Raw genomic sequence first — 14,422 nt, 5'->3', positions numbered from 1 at the left:
CTGAGGTCCTGGGAACCTACAGAGATGCCCCAGTGGGAGAGGAGGTGCTGAGCAGAGAACACGGGGCCCCCCTAACCCTCAAGTCAATCAGAGTCACTAGAGATTCACCAGGGGTCTCAAGAAAAAATGTTTAGGGGGAGAAAAGGTTTGCTGCTAAGGGCTCTTTGGAGTACCCGGGTGGCTCATTCAGTGATGCATCCGCCTTCAGCTCAGGTCATGATCCGAGGGTCCTAGGACCAAGCCCCACATCGGGCTCCCTGCTCAGTGGGTAGCTTGCTTCTCCCTCTCCCGCTCCCCCTGCTTGTGCGCTCTGTTAAATAAAATCTTTAAAAATGTTAAACAAACAAACCAAAACAACCCAGAGCTCTGAGATAACACAGTTTAAATCCATTTCCCATTAACATCAACCTTCCCACCTTGCTGACCTTCCGAAGGCTGGTATGGGGATTTTAGCAGCCGTTCCCCATCAGGCCCCCTTGCCCAGCCCATCACCTGTCTGCTGGTGAGACAGAGGGAGCATCTGACAAGAGGACACACCGTAAACCCCAGTGCTCCTATCCACAAGCTGGGGGCTTGAATAACAACTGTTCTATGGTTCCTTATCTCTCTCCATCCTTTCAGTTGCTCCTCAACAAAGACTCACTCAACTGTGGGTGACACCCAGTCAGGGTGCCCCAGGTAGAGCCCGATCCCCGTTCCAGAGCACTCTTGGGGTGGCGGCTGTGAATCAAGAACAGTCCCTGGGGTCCCCACCATACCAGGCACGATGCTTTGCACGCAGCGCAAAGGACATTTCCCTGAACAAAATGATCCAACATCTGACCCTTTCCACAGCGCAAAGAAAAAAGGATGCAAGTGAAAATACACCAAGCCTGAGCAAGCACATGCCTAACCATGAACACTGTTTCCTCTCGGCTTCCTGCGGGGAAACCGTTCAGGGACGATACCACCAGATGCAGAACAGAACCTCAGGGGAACAGAGTTCCCAGCCCTTACCTGGTAGTAGGTCTTGATATTTCTCACCAAGATGGTCAAGTTCTGAATGCGGAGGTTCACGTCGTTGTTTACATGTTTGTTGATGCGCTGATTTGTTGGCCTGGGGTCTCTAGAAAAGAAAGAGGAGAATGGAAACTGCACATCCCAGCATTTTGCCACCCACCCGAGTTCCCAGCTGAGGGTGAGCTCCAGGCCACCCCCAGCCTCCGACACTACTGGCTCCTCTCGAGTCAAATCCTTATTACCCCATTGCCAAGCTGTGGACCTTAGGGGAGGCCCCATCACCTCCCTGCTCCCGCCCCCGCACCAACCCAGCACAGCCGTGAGTCAAAGTTATTTCCGTTCCTGCTAACAGCACCCATAAACCACTACCAGCTGTCGATGCAGACCCCAAAAATTCTACCGAATAAAGACCGAAACAAGTTGTTTGAAGATTAAAAACATTAAAAGCTGAACCAACAAAAACATATAAAATAATGAGGGGAAAAATATGGTACATTTCCTGACATAATAAATTAAAATCATTCACGTTCCATCTCACTGGGGTCCCCATTCCTGGGATCAGATTGGTCCAGGGCTGATGCTGCCTGTGACTGACATGTCGGGGACACAATTCTACCCTGAAAAACCAACAGCAGGAGTCTGTGATGTGACATGGTGTACCAGGCACCCTCCGAGAAAGGCTAAGAGCAGAGATCTACATAATTCATGTGGGAAACCCCCACGGCGTCCTTTATTTTCTAATCTCAGGCAAAAGTCAGGTCTGGTTGTGATGAAACTAGAAATCTGAATCAAGTGATCTGTATTTCCACTCACCTACCTCCCCTCCCGGGACACTTCTCTAAATGATTCTTCTGGGAAGAGAATAGACCCAGTGGACCAGATTTGGCTTCACCTCCCCGTGTACCACCCCACGCTTTTCATAACAAAGCCCTCCCTCCCATGTCACTAATTCAAATGAGGGCCCTTTTCAGGGTTTTAGCTGTGGGGTCTTTAGGTGGCAAGGGGGCAGAGAGTCAGCCTCTTCCTCAGGGATCTGCCTCGCAAGGGGATGGGAGCACAGAGGAGGTTTGGGGAGTTAAGGAAATTGACCTCAATGCCACACGGCTCATTCCAAAACCAATAATTAACACAACATCGACAAACAAAAATGTTTTTAAAACCCACAAGTAGAAATCATTTCAGACATCACTGAAACTACAATCTTTTTTTTTTTTTTTTTTAAATAGGAACTGTTTAGAATTTGACCATTAACTGTTTGACATATACAGCAGGAGTCCCTGCCCTGTACACTGCGTGTATGCAAAGCCCTTTACCAATTCGGGGCAGTAATAGCCACAGATTTTATTCAGTTAGCCTGGATCCCCTAAAATAATCACATGGGTACCTTGGGGCAACCAGGGAATCTCTTTTCAACCGTCATGTGACAACGTTTCTTATTGTCCCCACACAGTAATGGAGTCTGGCCAAGCCATTTGCACGTTATGTGTCTCTTGGAGCCATTCATTACTGAGAAAACAAAGGTTAACAGTTCAGTGGAAATTAATTTAGGAATAGAGGCAGCATTCAGCCTTTCAACCACAAGGGCACTTTTAGTCACAAAAATACACTTAACATTACAAATAATTTATCTTCAAGGCTCACTTCTCCTCTCTTCAGATACCTCAAGCGAGGAGAAGCAACTTCATTAAGCGACTCAAATACTTCTTAAAACACAACTCAGAGAACACGCAGAGAGTTTTCTGTTTTGTGTCTGTCGTCCCAGCTTGAAGTCAAAGGGCCCGGCGTGGGCCGGAGGGTGGGGGAAACGCATGATGCGCATTCACTGAGTGTGCAAAGGCACCACACAGGCCCAGATGGGGACCCGCCCGGATGGGGACCCGCAAGGCTCTCAGACGACAGCGCGGAAGCCTCCAACCAGCTCTGCTTTTGTTCTCCAGGTTCAGCTCACTGAAACAGCACTCCACAAGAGCCTTGACATTTACCGTATGAGTAATTAGACTAATTATCACCATCATTAGTGTTCCATCCTTTAACTAAGGCTCTCAGGGTAGAGGTTATGGAGAAACAACTAGAAACAAAAGTCAACTGCGGTTAAGGAGGGCTCATCATCACTGTCCCAGCAAGGAGTAACCCCCACCCTTCTGTGCTCAAAAAAAAAAAAAAAGGGGGGGTCAGAAGACACAGGACTGGCCAAGGTTCTCTGGGCCCCAGGGTGCTCGGCTGCAAAATGACTACAGGATCCTTCCAGCCCTAGGCTGTCATTTTAGAGGGCCAGATCTGCACTAGCAAACATGGACCATACTTGGTCCTATGTCCCAGGAAGAGGACATCCTATCACCACTGCACAACTGCATGTCCCCAAAAGCCATCATTACAACAAGGATCTTTTTTGCATAATAGCCGTAGAATACAAAAGTCCAAGAGTCCCCTATGGAGGTGTCAGAGGACAGGAGAGAGACACTGGGTACAAGCTTCAGACAGCTCATCCAACTCAGGAGAGTTCAGAGACTTCCAAAATTTAAAAATCAATCAAGAAATGATGTGTTGATATAGGGATGTCCACAGTGTATCATGGGTTAATAAATAAGGATGCTTATTTATTAAGCACAACCATATAAAAATCCCTTAAGGAGTTTCTATCTATATACTATAGATGACATCCAGAAGACACTAGAATAATAGCATTGCTACTTCTACGTGGTAAAATCATGGACAATTTTATCTGGCTCACTTTTCTTTCCCTATTTTTCTACAACCAACGTAAATTTTTGGTACAGTTTTTAAGAACTCAAAACCCCCACGAGTATCATACTCTGTAGTCAAAAGAGGAAATAACATAAGTTCACAAAAATATTTTTTGCTCCAACACTTTCCCGCCAACACAAACTCATTCAACTAACAAGCACTTGCCCTCAGCTTTTATATATGCAGAACAGGACTAGAACTCCTCTTCCAACACACTGGGGGAGGGGGGGGGGATGGCGGGGAATTAAAAGCATTACTACAAATGCTTTTTAGAAACAGAAAACTCAGAATGCCTGGCTGGCTTGGTTGGTGGAGTGTGCAACTCTTGATCTTAAGGTTGTGAGTTCGACTCCCATGTTGGGTGTAGAGATCGCTTAAAAAATATTTTCTTAAAAAACAAACTTAGGAAACTCTCCAGTTTGACCAAAGGATATTTCCAACCCATAAATAATACATTATCTTGAATTTTGCAATGAGTACCAGGGGTAAAGTCTGAAGAAAGCAAATACGGCGAGACTTACTACAGGCCTTGCAAAGGCACAAGCTCTCAGGCCCAATCCCAAGTTCCCAACTGCACTCAACAGCCACTGCGTCAAGTCAGAAGGTGTCCGTTCTCAAAAGTACAGGTTCAGGCACGTGGGCACGCACACTCACACACAAACACCCCCGCCCCCACTCCAAGAATGATGGATGTTTGTCGGGCATTTTCTATAGGCATGATCTTATTTAATCCTCCCAAGTGTATAAAATACTATCCTCTTATTACAGACCTGGAAGTTGAGGCTTAGAGAGTTTAAGTAATTTGCCCAAGGGGGCAGAACGGAGAATGTGAACTTGACCACTTGATGCTTTCAGAGTCCAAGCACTTAAATACTTTTTCTACAAGACAGTAAGAAACATGTCCAAAGTGAATGAGCAATCGTGTTCTCCCTTGGGCACCAGCAGATCACCCAGAAAGACTGCATTTACAGAGGAACTATTCAGCAGGTTCCCCCATGCACCGTGGTCCACACCATTCAATGCCTCTCACTGGGGAAATTCTCCTGGACCTGGGCCTCCCCTGAAAGCTGAGCCCACAGGGCTTTCCTGCTTCCAGGCACTGATGTCACCGGGAGGCCAGGGCCAAGAGACTATTACGGCAGCCTTCTTCGGTTGCCAGAGACAATGCCCAGGTGCAGCCACGTGACCTCTGCCGGCCTCCATATGGCTCTAAAGTGTTAGGTAACAGGCCTCTTATCTGAGTTCCAGCAAGCCGCTTGCCATACCTACGCAGCGTAGTGCTCTACAATTTTCCCAGGTCCTACCAACTTGGAGAGAATTTATCAAAATAGGCCAATAGCACACAGAGCTACTGGCATAAGAGATAAACCAGAATACAGCCTTATTACTGACCTGCTAGCTAGCCCGACATTTCTCCATTTGGCGGAAAGGAACACAGAAGTTTACATGTAGTTAGATGGGGGCTTGAACTCAGGTCCCAGAGTCCAGGTATGCTCTGGTTCTCATTGAGAGAGGGTCGAAGCTAAGAACCATGCACTAAGCCAGGAGATTAAGAATGTGGGAGAAAGGAAGACTGGAAAAATTCTTACAGGACGCCTCAAGTCCTTTCTGGCTTAAGATAGTGTATTTGCAATTGACACTAGTACCTATTAAGTGGCAAACCACCATGCTAATTGCCAACACATCATCCCATTTAATCCTCAAAACCATCTCTTAAGGGAGGCACTTCCTATTTCACAGATGAGGAAACTAAATTGTTGAGTGGTGTGCCCAGTATCACTTGGCCAGTATGACACAGACCTAGAGCTCTACATAGCGTGAAACGCATATATCTTGTTATAGCTTTTGGAGTCCTGAAAAATTAAATGTACTCCAGTCAGTATACAGATTATCATCACCCCCACCCCCACCCAAGAAGTTCACCTGTGTCTCCTTTCCAGACGATCCCTACCCACCTCCAGGAGCAAACAATGTTCTGATTTCTAGCCTATCACCTGGAACAGGGTTATTCCGATCACCCAATCAGTAAACTGTGTGCTGCTTGTGCCCCTCACTCCTTTATTTCCTCCACCCACATGGCTTCCCCACTGTCCCTTCCTCTGTTCCTGACCCAGGCCAGAAGGCACCAGAAGCATGGCTTGAGGCTTTACGAGCTGCAAACTTCTCAGTTCCCACCTCTGGGATAATTATCTTGGCATATCACAGAGGAGAGAACATGTAAAACCTACAAGGGAAGTGGAGAAGCCCTTCACACTGAATTTAGCCAGGGCCAAGTGTGAACAAGTGATGAGCTGGCATTTCTCAAAGGAATGGTCCATCAGGCTTTCCTGATTTACAAGCAAGTGGTAAACGCTTCAGGAATTCCAAAGGTCAGGGAAGAAAGAGAAACAGTCCCAGGGCTTTTGTTCTCCCCTCTGCCTGGGTGTAAAAACTGAATGAAAAGGCTGGGTATACTGCTGTTTTTAATTAAACAGTCTTGGGTTTGGGTAAGGACACACCGGTCACTGCACCAATGGAATCCGGTCATTTTCGGGGTCCACCAAAATGGGGCAGGGGGGGGAGAAATTGCCAGGACTTAAATATGCTACTAGACAATCCCAGGAAAACTTTTTCATCAATGTTCTCAGACAAGTACTGCCGAATCTGGCAACACATTTGTCTTTTTAGAATCTCATCAAACACAAGATTCAGAAGATGAGTTGTGCCTTTAAAAAACAAAACAAAACTGAAGTGTCTCTCCTACAACATGGCACCAAATGACTTATTAAAAGAAGCAATGTTCCCAGGAAATTTTTGAAACAGACCTTTTTGGGTAGATCTATTTAAACCACTTGCTGAATATGCCAAAGCTAAATAAATGCTCCTCCTCTGCGGGCCACAAAGCTGATCCTCATTAGCTAATGGGTTCGTGCTCAAGTACAACTTGCTTAGTTGCCAGTGAGTAGGTAAGCCCGAGGGGCTGATCCACAGAGAGTATTATTAGGACGTTTTATTTGGCTTCTAGTGCCTGGGAATCATACTGACACTCAGTTCCAATATGTTCCCTGCGCCTGAGTTAAAAACAGAAAGCAGAGGTAGGAGCCAACACCTACATGTGGCAGGCTGTCAATCAGGCGCTGCAGAATTTAGCTAGAGGAAAGGATGTGGTCAAACATACACGCTAGTGAGTTTAACTTCCACCAAGACCCGTTTAAGCTCAGTATTACAAACAGTACACAGCATTCGGACTCCCAAGGCTCTCTTAACATGGTGACTTTAAGCCTTAGGAAGGGCCTTAGCCAACTGCACTCGCCAGAGAGCAACAAAACGTATGATCAAGTGAAAAGAAGCTCAGAAACACAGGCATCCCAACTTACAGTGAAACTTCATAGTCACACGGATGCTCTGGGTACACCCCAAACACTTCCTGTAACCAGACTGTTACAGTTCCTTGCCCCCCAAAAGGGTTTTTTTGTTTTAACTTCCTTGCTCAAACTTCAAATATCTAAGCATGAAGTCGGTTGTCCTATCTACACCACGTGGAGGACAGTCAAGTCATTCAATTCCAAATTGCCTTAACCAAACAAGCTGCCAACCTGCTGTCCCGGAATTCTTCATATTCACAGGAAAGGGAAAAAAATCACCCTAATCTTGAGATGCCGGCGCCCCCCCCCCCCACTTGCAAAGAACCTTCTCTGTTTGAACACGTTCCCATTCTACAACCTTAAACTTTCCGAAGCATCGCTCTTTCCTTCTTCCCCGTAGATAACTTACATTTGCAACATGATTTGGTTCAAAAAGATGCCATCCGCTAAATCCATGTACATGGTCAGATTGTCCTGGTTGCCGCTTCCGAAGGAGCCAAAAGTTTTCACCTGCCGGGGAAACGGGGCGCGGAGAGAAAGGCAGGAAGTGAGCCCCGAGGGCACGGTCTTTAGGGCTCTCCAGGGCAAAGGCGGGCAGGGCCGGTGCGGGAACAGGGGGTCACCCACGCCCGCCCGCCCGCCCTTGCAGGGGCCTCTACCCCCCATCCTGCGCCAGGCAACAGACGCAAGACTGCAAGACGAAAACTTCCTCCCCACTTTTCTCCAGCGGCCCAAGGCGGAAAAAAAAAAAAGAGAGAGAGAGAGACTTTTCAATAAATTTCTCACGTCTCAAATCTACTGGAAGTGACTGCGCCGCCCCCCGCCTGTACCCATTCTCGCTCGGCCGCCACCCACCTGCTGGCCTGAGGTTCGGACACTACACGAGTGTATTTTGGGGCAGGGAGTCCTCTCCTTGAGTGCTCAAGCCCCGGGGGGTGGGGGTACTCAGACCCGGTCCGCGCGGGGGCCGCAGCCCAGCGCCCCGGCGCCAACAGGTGCACCCGCGGAGCCCCCGCCCCGCCCGGCCCGCAACGCGGCGAGGTCCCGCACCGGGCGCGCGGGCTCCCGAGCTGGAAACGCCTCCGGACCCGGGGCTCGGACCCCGACCGCAGCCGGGAGCACGCGCTGAGTCCCCCGAGTCCCGGAGGCTCCCCGGGCCCCCGGGCGGGGAGGTGGTGCGGCCACGGCGGGTGCACCAACAATGGGGCAGGGAGCTGGGCGCACTCACCCAGGTCACCAGCGGGCTCTGCAGGAAGAGCTCCATGAGCTCCGACACGGTCACGTCCATGCTGAGGCTGCGCCCGCCGGCTCCACGCCCGGTCCCCCGCGCCGCGGCACAAAGCGGCTCCGCCAGCGAGCGGGGCGCGGGGCTGCGGCAGCTCGCACCCGGGAGACAAAGGCGGGGCGCGAGCCCACGTTCCGCGGCTTCGGCGGCCCCGCGCCCCGCCCGGGGCTGGGGGAAGGGGAGGGCCCGGCGCGAGGGGAGGAACAATGCGGGCGCGGCCCCGCCCCTCGGCGGCCCTGGGCGGCAGGCGCGCCGCCTCGCGGTGCCGGGGCGGGAGCCGGGGCCGGGGCCGGGCGCTCGGGCGCGGGCGCGGCTGCGCGGGGCGCAGGGCGCGGGGCGGGGGGGGCTCCGCGCGGCTCCCGGGCCCTCCCCGCGGGCCCCAGCACGTGGCCCTCCCCGCGCGTGCGCCTGCGGCGGCCCGGACGCCCAGCGCGGACCCGAGCGCGCGGACCCCGGCCCCTGCGTGCCTCCCCCGGCGGCGGAGCGCGGAGACTGGGGAGTCGCCCGCGGCCCGCGGCCCCGGCCCTCCCGGCCCCTCCCCGCCCCGCCCTCCCCGCGGCAGGTGCAGCCCCTCGGCCGCGCGGAGCTCCAGCCGCCCGCCGCCGGGACAGGAGCGGAGCCCGCGCGCTTCTCGTGGGGGTGGCGGCCCCAGGGAGGAAACTTAGTGTTGAGTCCAGACGGTGGGAGCGCGACCTCTGGCGCCCCCCCCGCCACCTCCCGCTCTGCCTGCCTTCTGCAAGCTCCCCGGGAGGCCAGTGCCCCGCCGCACCACCTGTGACCCCAACCCCCACTGCTGCTGCCACTTGGTCGGGGAGCCAAATCCCGGACTCCAGGTTGGAGGACCTAGCAGCAGCTTAGTGGAGGGCGACAGGAGAAAGGACGGTGGCTGGCCCCACCTGGATGGGAAGCAGGCCCTGGCCCAGACCACCCTGCTGAGACAGCTGCGGTGACCCACGTTCCCGTCGCTCTCTGCCACTTCACCTTGGGCTGGTAATAATCTGCTATGATCCAGTTCGTTGTTCAAAGCACTTCATGCGAATTAACGAAGGTCCTCACGAGCCAGCTGGCGCGGGATGGACCCGAAGTGCCTAGGGTACGGTAGGCAAGGCGCCTGGGTGGCTCAGTCGTGGGCATCCCACTCATGATCTCAGCTCAGGTCTTGCTGTCAAGATCGTGAGTTCGAGCCCCGCCACTGCCTACCCCCCCCCCCCGTTGAGCTCCACGCCTAGCGTGGAGCCTACTTTAAAAAAAAGAAAAAAGTATGCAGTAGGCACTGAATGGTTGCGAGTTGTGGTGGTAGTAATTTGAAGGTTGGCTGTCAGGTATTGAGGCTGCGGCATCTGTCGGTGAAGTGTGGTATTGCAGCCCAGTTTCGCGTCTTGGTCCTGTGAGATGACACTATGGCCCTGGGAGCCAGGTGGGAGATGAAGAGTCCTAAGAGAAATGTGGAAGTCAGGGTAACTGGGGGAGGTGGGGGACAGTGTGGAGGAACTGAGGTTTGTAGCTTAGTGGTTTTCTTACGCGCCAGGAATGCATTAATTCCCTAATTGCCCTTATTGTAAAATGGGTTGGAAAACAGGTGTAACTGGTATCCGTCCATCTTTGTGTAGAAGATCCTCGTTCTGCAAAGTAGAGAATGTCTGTGAGACCAGAGTGTTTTTCGCGTTGACCTAAGCTCTTTCTGAGGCACAAGGAGGTGGGATCTCTAAAGTTATTCGATAAGCATTACTATTTCACTCGGAGGAGCACAAGGGGACTAGTGAATGCTTTCTGACAGTTGCGGTGGGACGTTTCTCATCATGGTGAGAGAATTTGTCCCTGGGGATGTTGGTAGTCCCTGGGCCACAGCCAGTTCAGGAATTTCTGATGTTGGGATCAGTCATTGTCTGCACCGGTTCATGATCATGGATGTATCCATCGTTCATTGCCTAGATCCTGCCTCACTCAGAACCAGCTCAGCATCCTTATTGCCTGAGTAGCAGGGGATCAGGTAAACTAGATGGTGCCCAGGTTACAGGGTTGAAAAAGCTTTGAAGGTCTGGATGACCTGGACGAGATACTTTCTAGGAGCCTCTTAATCCCTAAAAGTGGAATTATATTATTATATCCCCCTATATGACAATAATTTTGAGGGTCAAGGTGGTGCATGTAAAACAGTTTATAAAGATATTGATGACTATCTTCCTGATATTCTGCTGGGTTCTATCACTACTTTAACAAAAATTGTTTCCCCCATATGTCTCCTTTGGGTTGGGGCATAAGCTTCAGGGAGCATACACGGAGCACCTCCTAACCACTGAGCAGAGTCCCCCCATCCTCGCCTCGATGCCCCTCGGCTCTCACTCTGTCTGAGACCTAACCCTTTAATTTCTTTTCTCACTCATTTCTGCATAAAAAGTAATTTCTCTGCTTTATACTTTGCTTCATGGACAGAAGTATTTTAATTTTGTTCTTCATTCTTTAAAGGATTTTTCTCTTCCCTTCCTGGAAAATGCTGTCTAATGGCATGTAAGCTAATGGCATATCTTGGTTACCTGATAGGACCTGAGATTATTTGTACAACTTGGAGGTCAGGGGGAGAGGAATGGCTATTTGTTAACATGTCTCTGTATTCTATTTTTGTTAGAATGAGAGTATATTGCTTTCATGATTTAAAAATAATTCTTTTTTGTTTGGTCAAAGTAGATCTAATGTAAAACCACCTTAACCATTGCATGTCTAGTTTAGTAGAATTAGATACATTCGTATTGTTGTGCAGCCAGCACTGCCATTCATCCCCATCCCTCTTTTCCTTTTTGTACATCTGAAACTGTATATCTATGAAGCCATCACTCTCTGTTCTCCTTCCCCACCCCCAGTCCCTGGCAACCCCCATTCTACTTCCTGACTTTATGATTTTGACCATAATACACTATTTGCCTTTTTTGCGACTGACTTATTTCCCTTAATGTGGTGTCCTCAAGGTTCCCCCATGTTATACTACATTGCAGAATTTCTTTCCATTTTAAAGCTGAATGCTACTCCATTGTATGTACATATCCCATTTTGATTATCCATTTATTAGTCGATAGACCCTTGGATTGCTTCTCTGCTTTAGCTATTGTGAATGATGCTGTTATTACCACTTGGAGACCCTGCTTTCAGTTCTTTTGAATGTATGCCCAGAAATGGGATTGCTGGATCCTATGGTAATGCTGTTTTTAGTTTTGAGGGGAGCCTCCCTCCTGTTTTCCACAGCGGCAGTACCATTCTACGTCCCAGCGGCAGAGCCAAAGGGTTCTGATTTCGCCACATCCTCCCCAACACTTATCTTCCGGTTTTTTGATAGTAGCCATCCCAATGGGTGTGAATGACATCTCATTACAGTTTTGATTTGCATTTCCATGATGATTTGTGATGTCGAGCATCTTTTCGTGCCCTTACTGCCATTTGTTATCTCCCCTTTGGAGAAATGTCTATTTTTGAATGTCTTTGGTTGTGGTTGCATTTAAGGAGTCCTCTATATATTCTGAACATGAATCCCTTACACAGACAGGTGATTTGCAAATATCTTATAATTCCATGGGTTGCCTTTTTACACTCTAGAGAATGTCCCTTGACATATAAACTTTTAAAAAATTTTTTGCAGAGTCCAACTTATTTTTTTCTTTTGTTGCCTTGCCATCACATCCAAGAACACGTTGCCAAATCCAATATCGTGATGCTTTTCTCCTATGTTTTCTTCTAAATTTTTTTTTTAAGATTTTATTTATTCATGAGAGACACAGAGAGGTGGAGACACAGGCAGAGGGAGAAGCAGGCTCCATGCAGGGAGCCCGACATGGGACTTGATCCCAGGTCTCCAGGATCATGCCCTGGGCTGAGGGCGGCGCTAAACCGCTGAGCCACTCAGGCTGCTCTCTTCTAAATTTTACTGTGTTAGGAACTTGATTCATTTTGAGTTAATGTTTGTATGTGGTCTTAGTTAAGGGTTCAATTTCATTCTTCTGCATGTGGGTAATCCAGTTTTTCTGACATCATTTGTTGAAAAGACCAGTCTTTCCCCATGAATGGTCATGGCACCATTTTGTCATTTTTATTAAAGGTCCTTTGACCGCATATGTAAGTGTTATTTCTGGACTCTCCATTCCATTGGTCTGGATGTCTGCCTTTATGCCAATACCACAGTGTTTTGATTACTGTGACTTTATAGTAGGCTTTTAAAATGTTCTTTTTCCAGTTTGAGATAAAATTGAACTGCAGCAGTGTTAAAAGCATGCAGCTGTAAAATGATTACCACAAGTAGTTAACAGCTATAATTTCATATGCAGTGTTAACTAGAATCACTAGTACATTTCTTAGTATTAATTAATAATTGTAAGTTTGAAAAAAAAATAATAATTGTAAGTTTGTACCTTTGACTGCCTTCATCCAATTTTCCCTCCACTTCAGCCCCTGCCTCTGATAACCACATTTTCTTGTTCGTATGGGGTTGGTTTGTGAAAATAAGTTAAATCATATGGTTTTTGTCTTTTTCTGACTTATTTCACTTAGCATGATGCCCTCAAAGTCCATCCATGCTATTGCAAATGGCCACATTTAAGTCTTTTTTGTGACTGAATGGTATTCCACTGTATATGTGTACCACAAATTCTTTATCCATTTATCTATATCGGTCGATGGCTACATAGCTTGTTTCCATGTGTAGGCTATTGTAGATAATGCTGCTGTGAACCTGGGTATGCAGATATTTTTTTGAGCTACTGTTTTGGGGTTATTTTATTTTTTATTTTTGGATAAATACCCAGGAGAGAAGTAGAGTTGCTGGATCATATGGTAGCTCTATTTTTAATTTCTTTGAGGAACCTCCATCCTGCTTTCTGTGGTGGCTCCACCAGTTTACATTCCCACCAACAGTGCACAAGGGTTCCCCTTTCTCCACATCTTTGCCAGCATTTGTTGTCTTTCATCTGTTTGGTCATTCTGACAGGTGAGAGGTAATGTGTCATTGTGGTTTTGATTTGCATTTCCCTAATGATTAGTGAAATTGAGTATCTGTTCATATACCTATTGGCCATTCTTATGTCCTCTTTGGAAAAATATATATTCAGGTCCTTTACCCATTTTTTATTGGATTATTTGTTCTATTGCTCTTGAGTTGTGTGAGTTCATTATATATGGTGAATATGAATCCCTTAACAGATACATGGTTTGCAGATATATTTTCCCATTCTATAGGTTGTCTTTTCATTTTGTTGATCATTTCTTTTGCTGTGCAGAAGCCCAGAAAAATTATTTAATTTGATGTAGTCCCTCTTGTTTATCTCTGATTTTGTCACTTGCACTTTAGGTGTCCTATCAAAAAAACAAAAACCAAAACCAAAACAAAACAAAACAAAAAAAACATTACCAAGACCTATGTAAAGGATCTTTTTTTTTTAATTTTTATTTATTTATGATAGTCACAGAGAGAGAGAGAGAGAGAGAGAGAGAGAGAGGCAGAGACACAGGCAGAGGGAGAAGCAGGCTCCATGCACCGGGAGCCTGACGTGGGATTCGATCCCGGGTCTCCAGGATCGCGCCCTGGGCCAAAGGCAGGCGCCAAACCGCTGCGCCACCCAGGGATCCCCAAGGATCTTTCTTCCTATATTTTCTTCTAGGATTTTTATGGATTCTAGTCTTATATTTAAATTTTTAATCCATCTTAAGTTAAATTTTGTGAGCGGTGTAAGATGGGGTCTAGTTTCATTCTTTTACCTACAAATACCCAGTTTTCATGGCACAATTTACTGCAGAGGTAGTCTCTTTTCCATTGACTATTCTTGGCTCCTTTGTCAAATATTAGCTGACTGTATATGCATGGGCTTATTTCTGGGGTCCCAGTTTTGTTCCTTTGGTCTATATGATGTTCTTTTTATGCCATATAGTATTTTTATTACTATAGCTTTCTAATATATAATATAGGTTAAAGTTAGGAAGTTATTGTGATGCCTCCTGCTTGCTTCTTTCTCATGATTGCTTTGGCTATTCAGGGTCTTTTGTGGTTCCATATAAAATTAACTGTAGGTAT

General features: G+C 47.9%; 1 protein-coding gene across 2 annotated transcripts in view; it reads right to left on the bottom strand.

Moving 5' to 3' along the window:
* CCDC88C (coiled-coil domain containing 88C) overlaps positions 1–8,541 on the bottom strand; it is a 121,055-nt gene extending 112,514 nt beyond the window's left edge. For both annotated transcript variants that reach the window (XM_041758690.1, XM_041758693.1), the window contains exons 1-3: positions 8,317–8,541; positions 7,498–7,598; positions 997–1,105 (exon numbers count right to left, since the gene is read on the bottom strand). In XM_041758690.1, coding sequence (XP_041614624.1) covers positions 997–1,105; positions 7,498–7,598; positions 8,317–8,376 — 270 coding nt within the window. In that variant the 5' untranslated portion in view covers positions 8,377–8,541. The remainder of the gene's footprint in view (positions 1–996; positions 1,106–7,497; positions 7,599–8,316) is intronic.
* Between the last annotated feature and the right edge of the window lie 5,881 nt (positions 8,542–14,422).

The sequence above is a fragment of the Vulpes lagopus genome, chromosome 6 (genome assembly GCF_018345385.1).
Source record: "Vulpes lagopus strain Blue_001 chromosome 6, ASM1834538v1, whole genome shotgun sequence".
NCBI classification, from domain to species: Eukaryota; Metazoa; Chordata; class Mammalia; order Carnivora; family Canidae; genus Vulpes; species Vulpes lagopus.
Note: the sequence above shows the minus strand (reverse complement) of the source record. Positions and strands in the feature narration are given on the sequence as shown.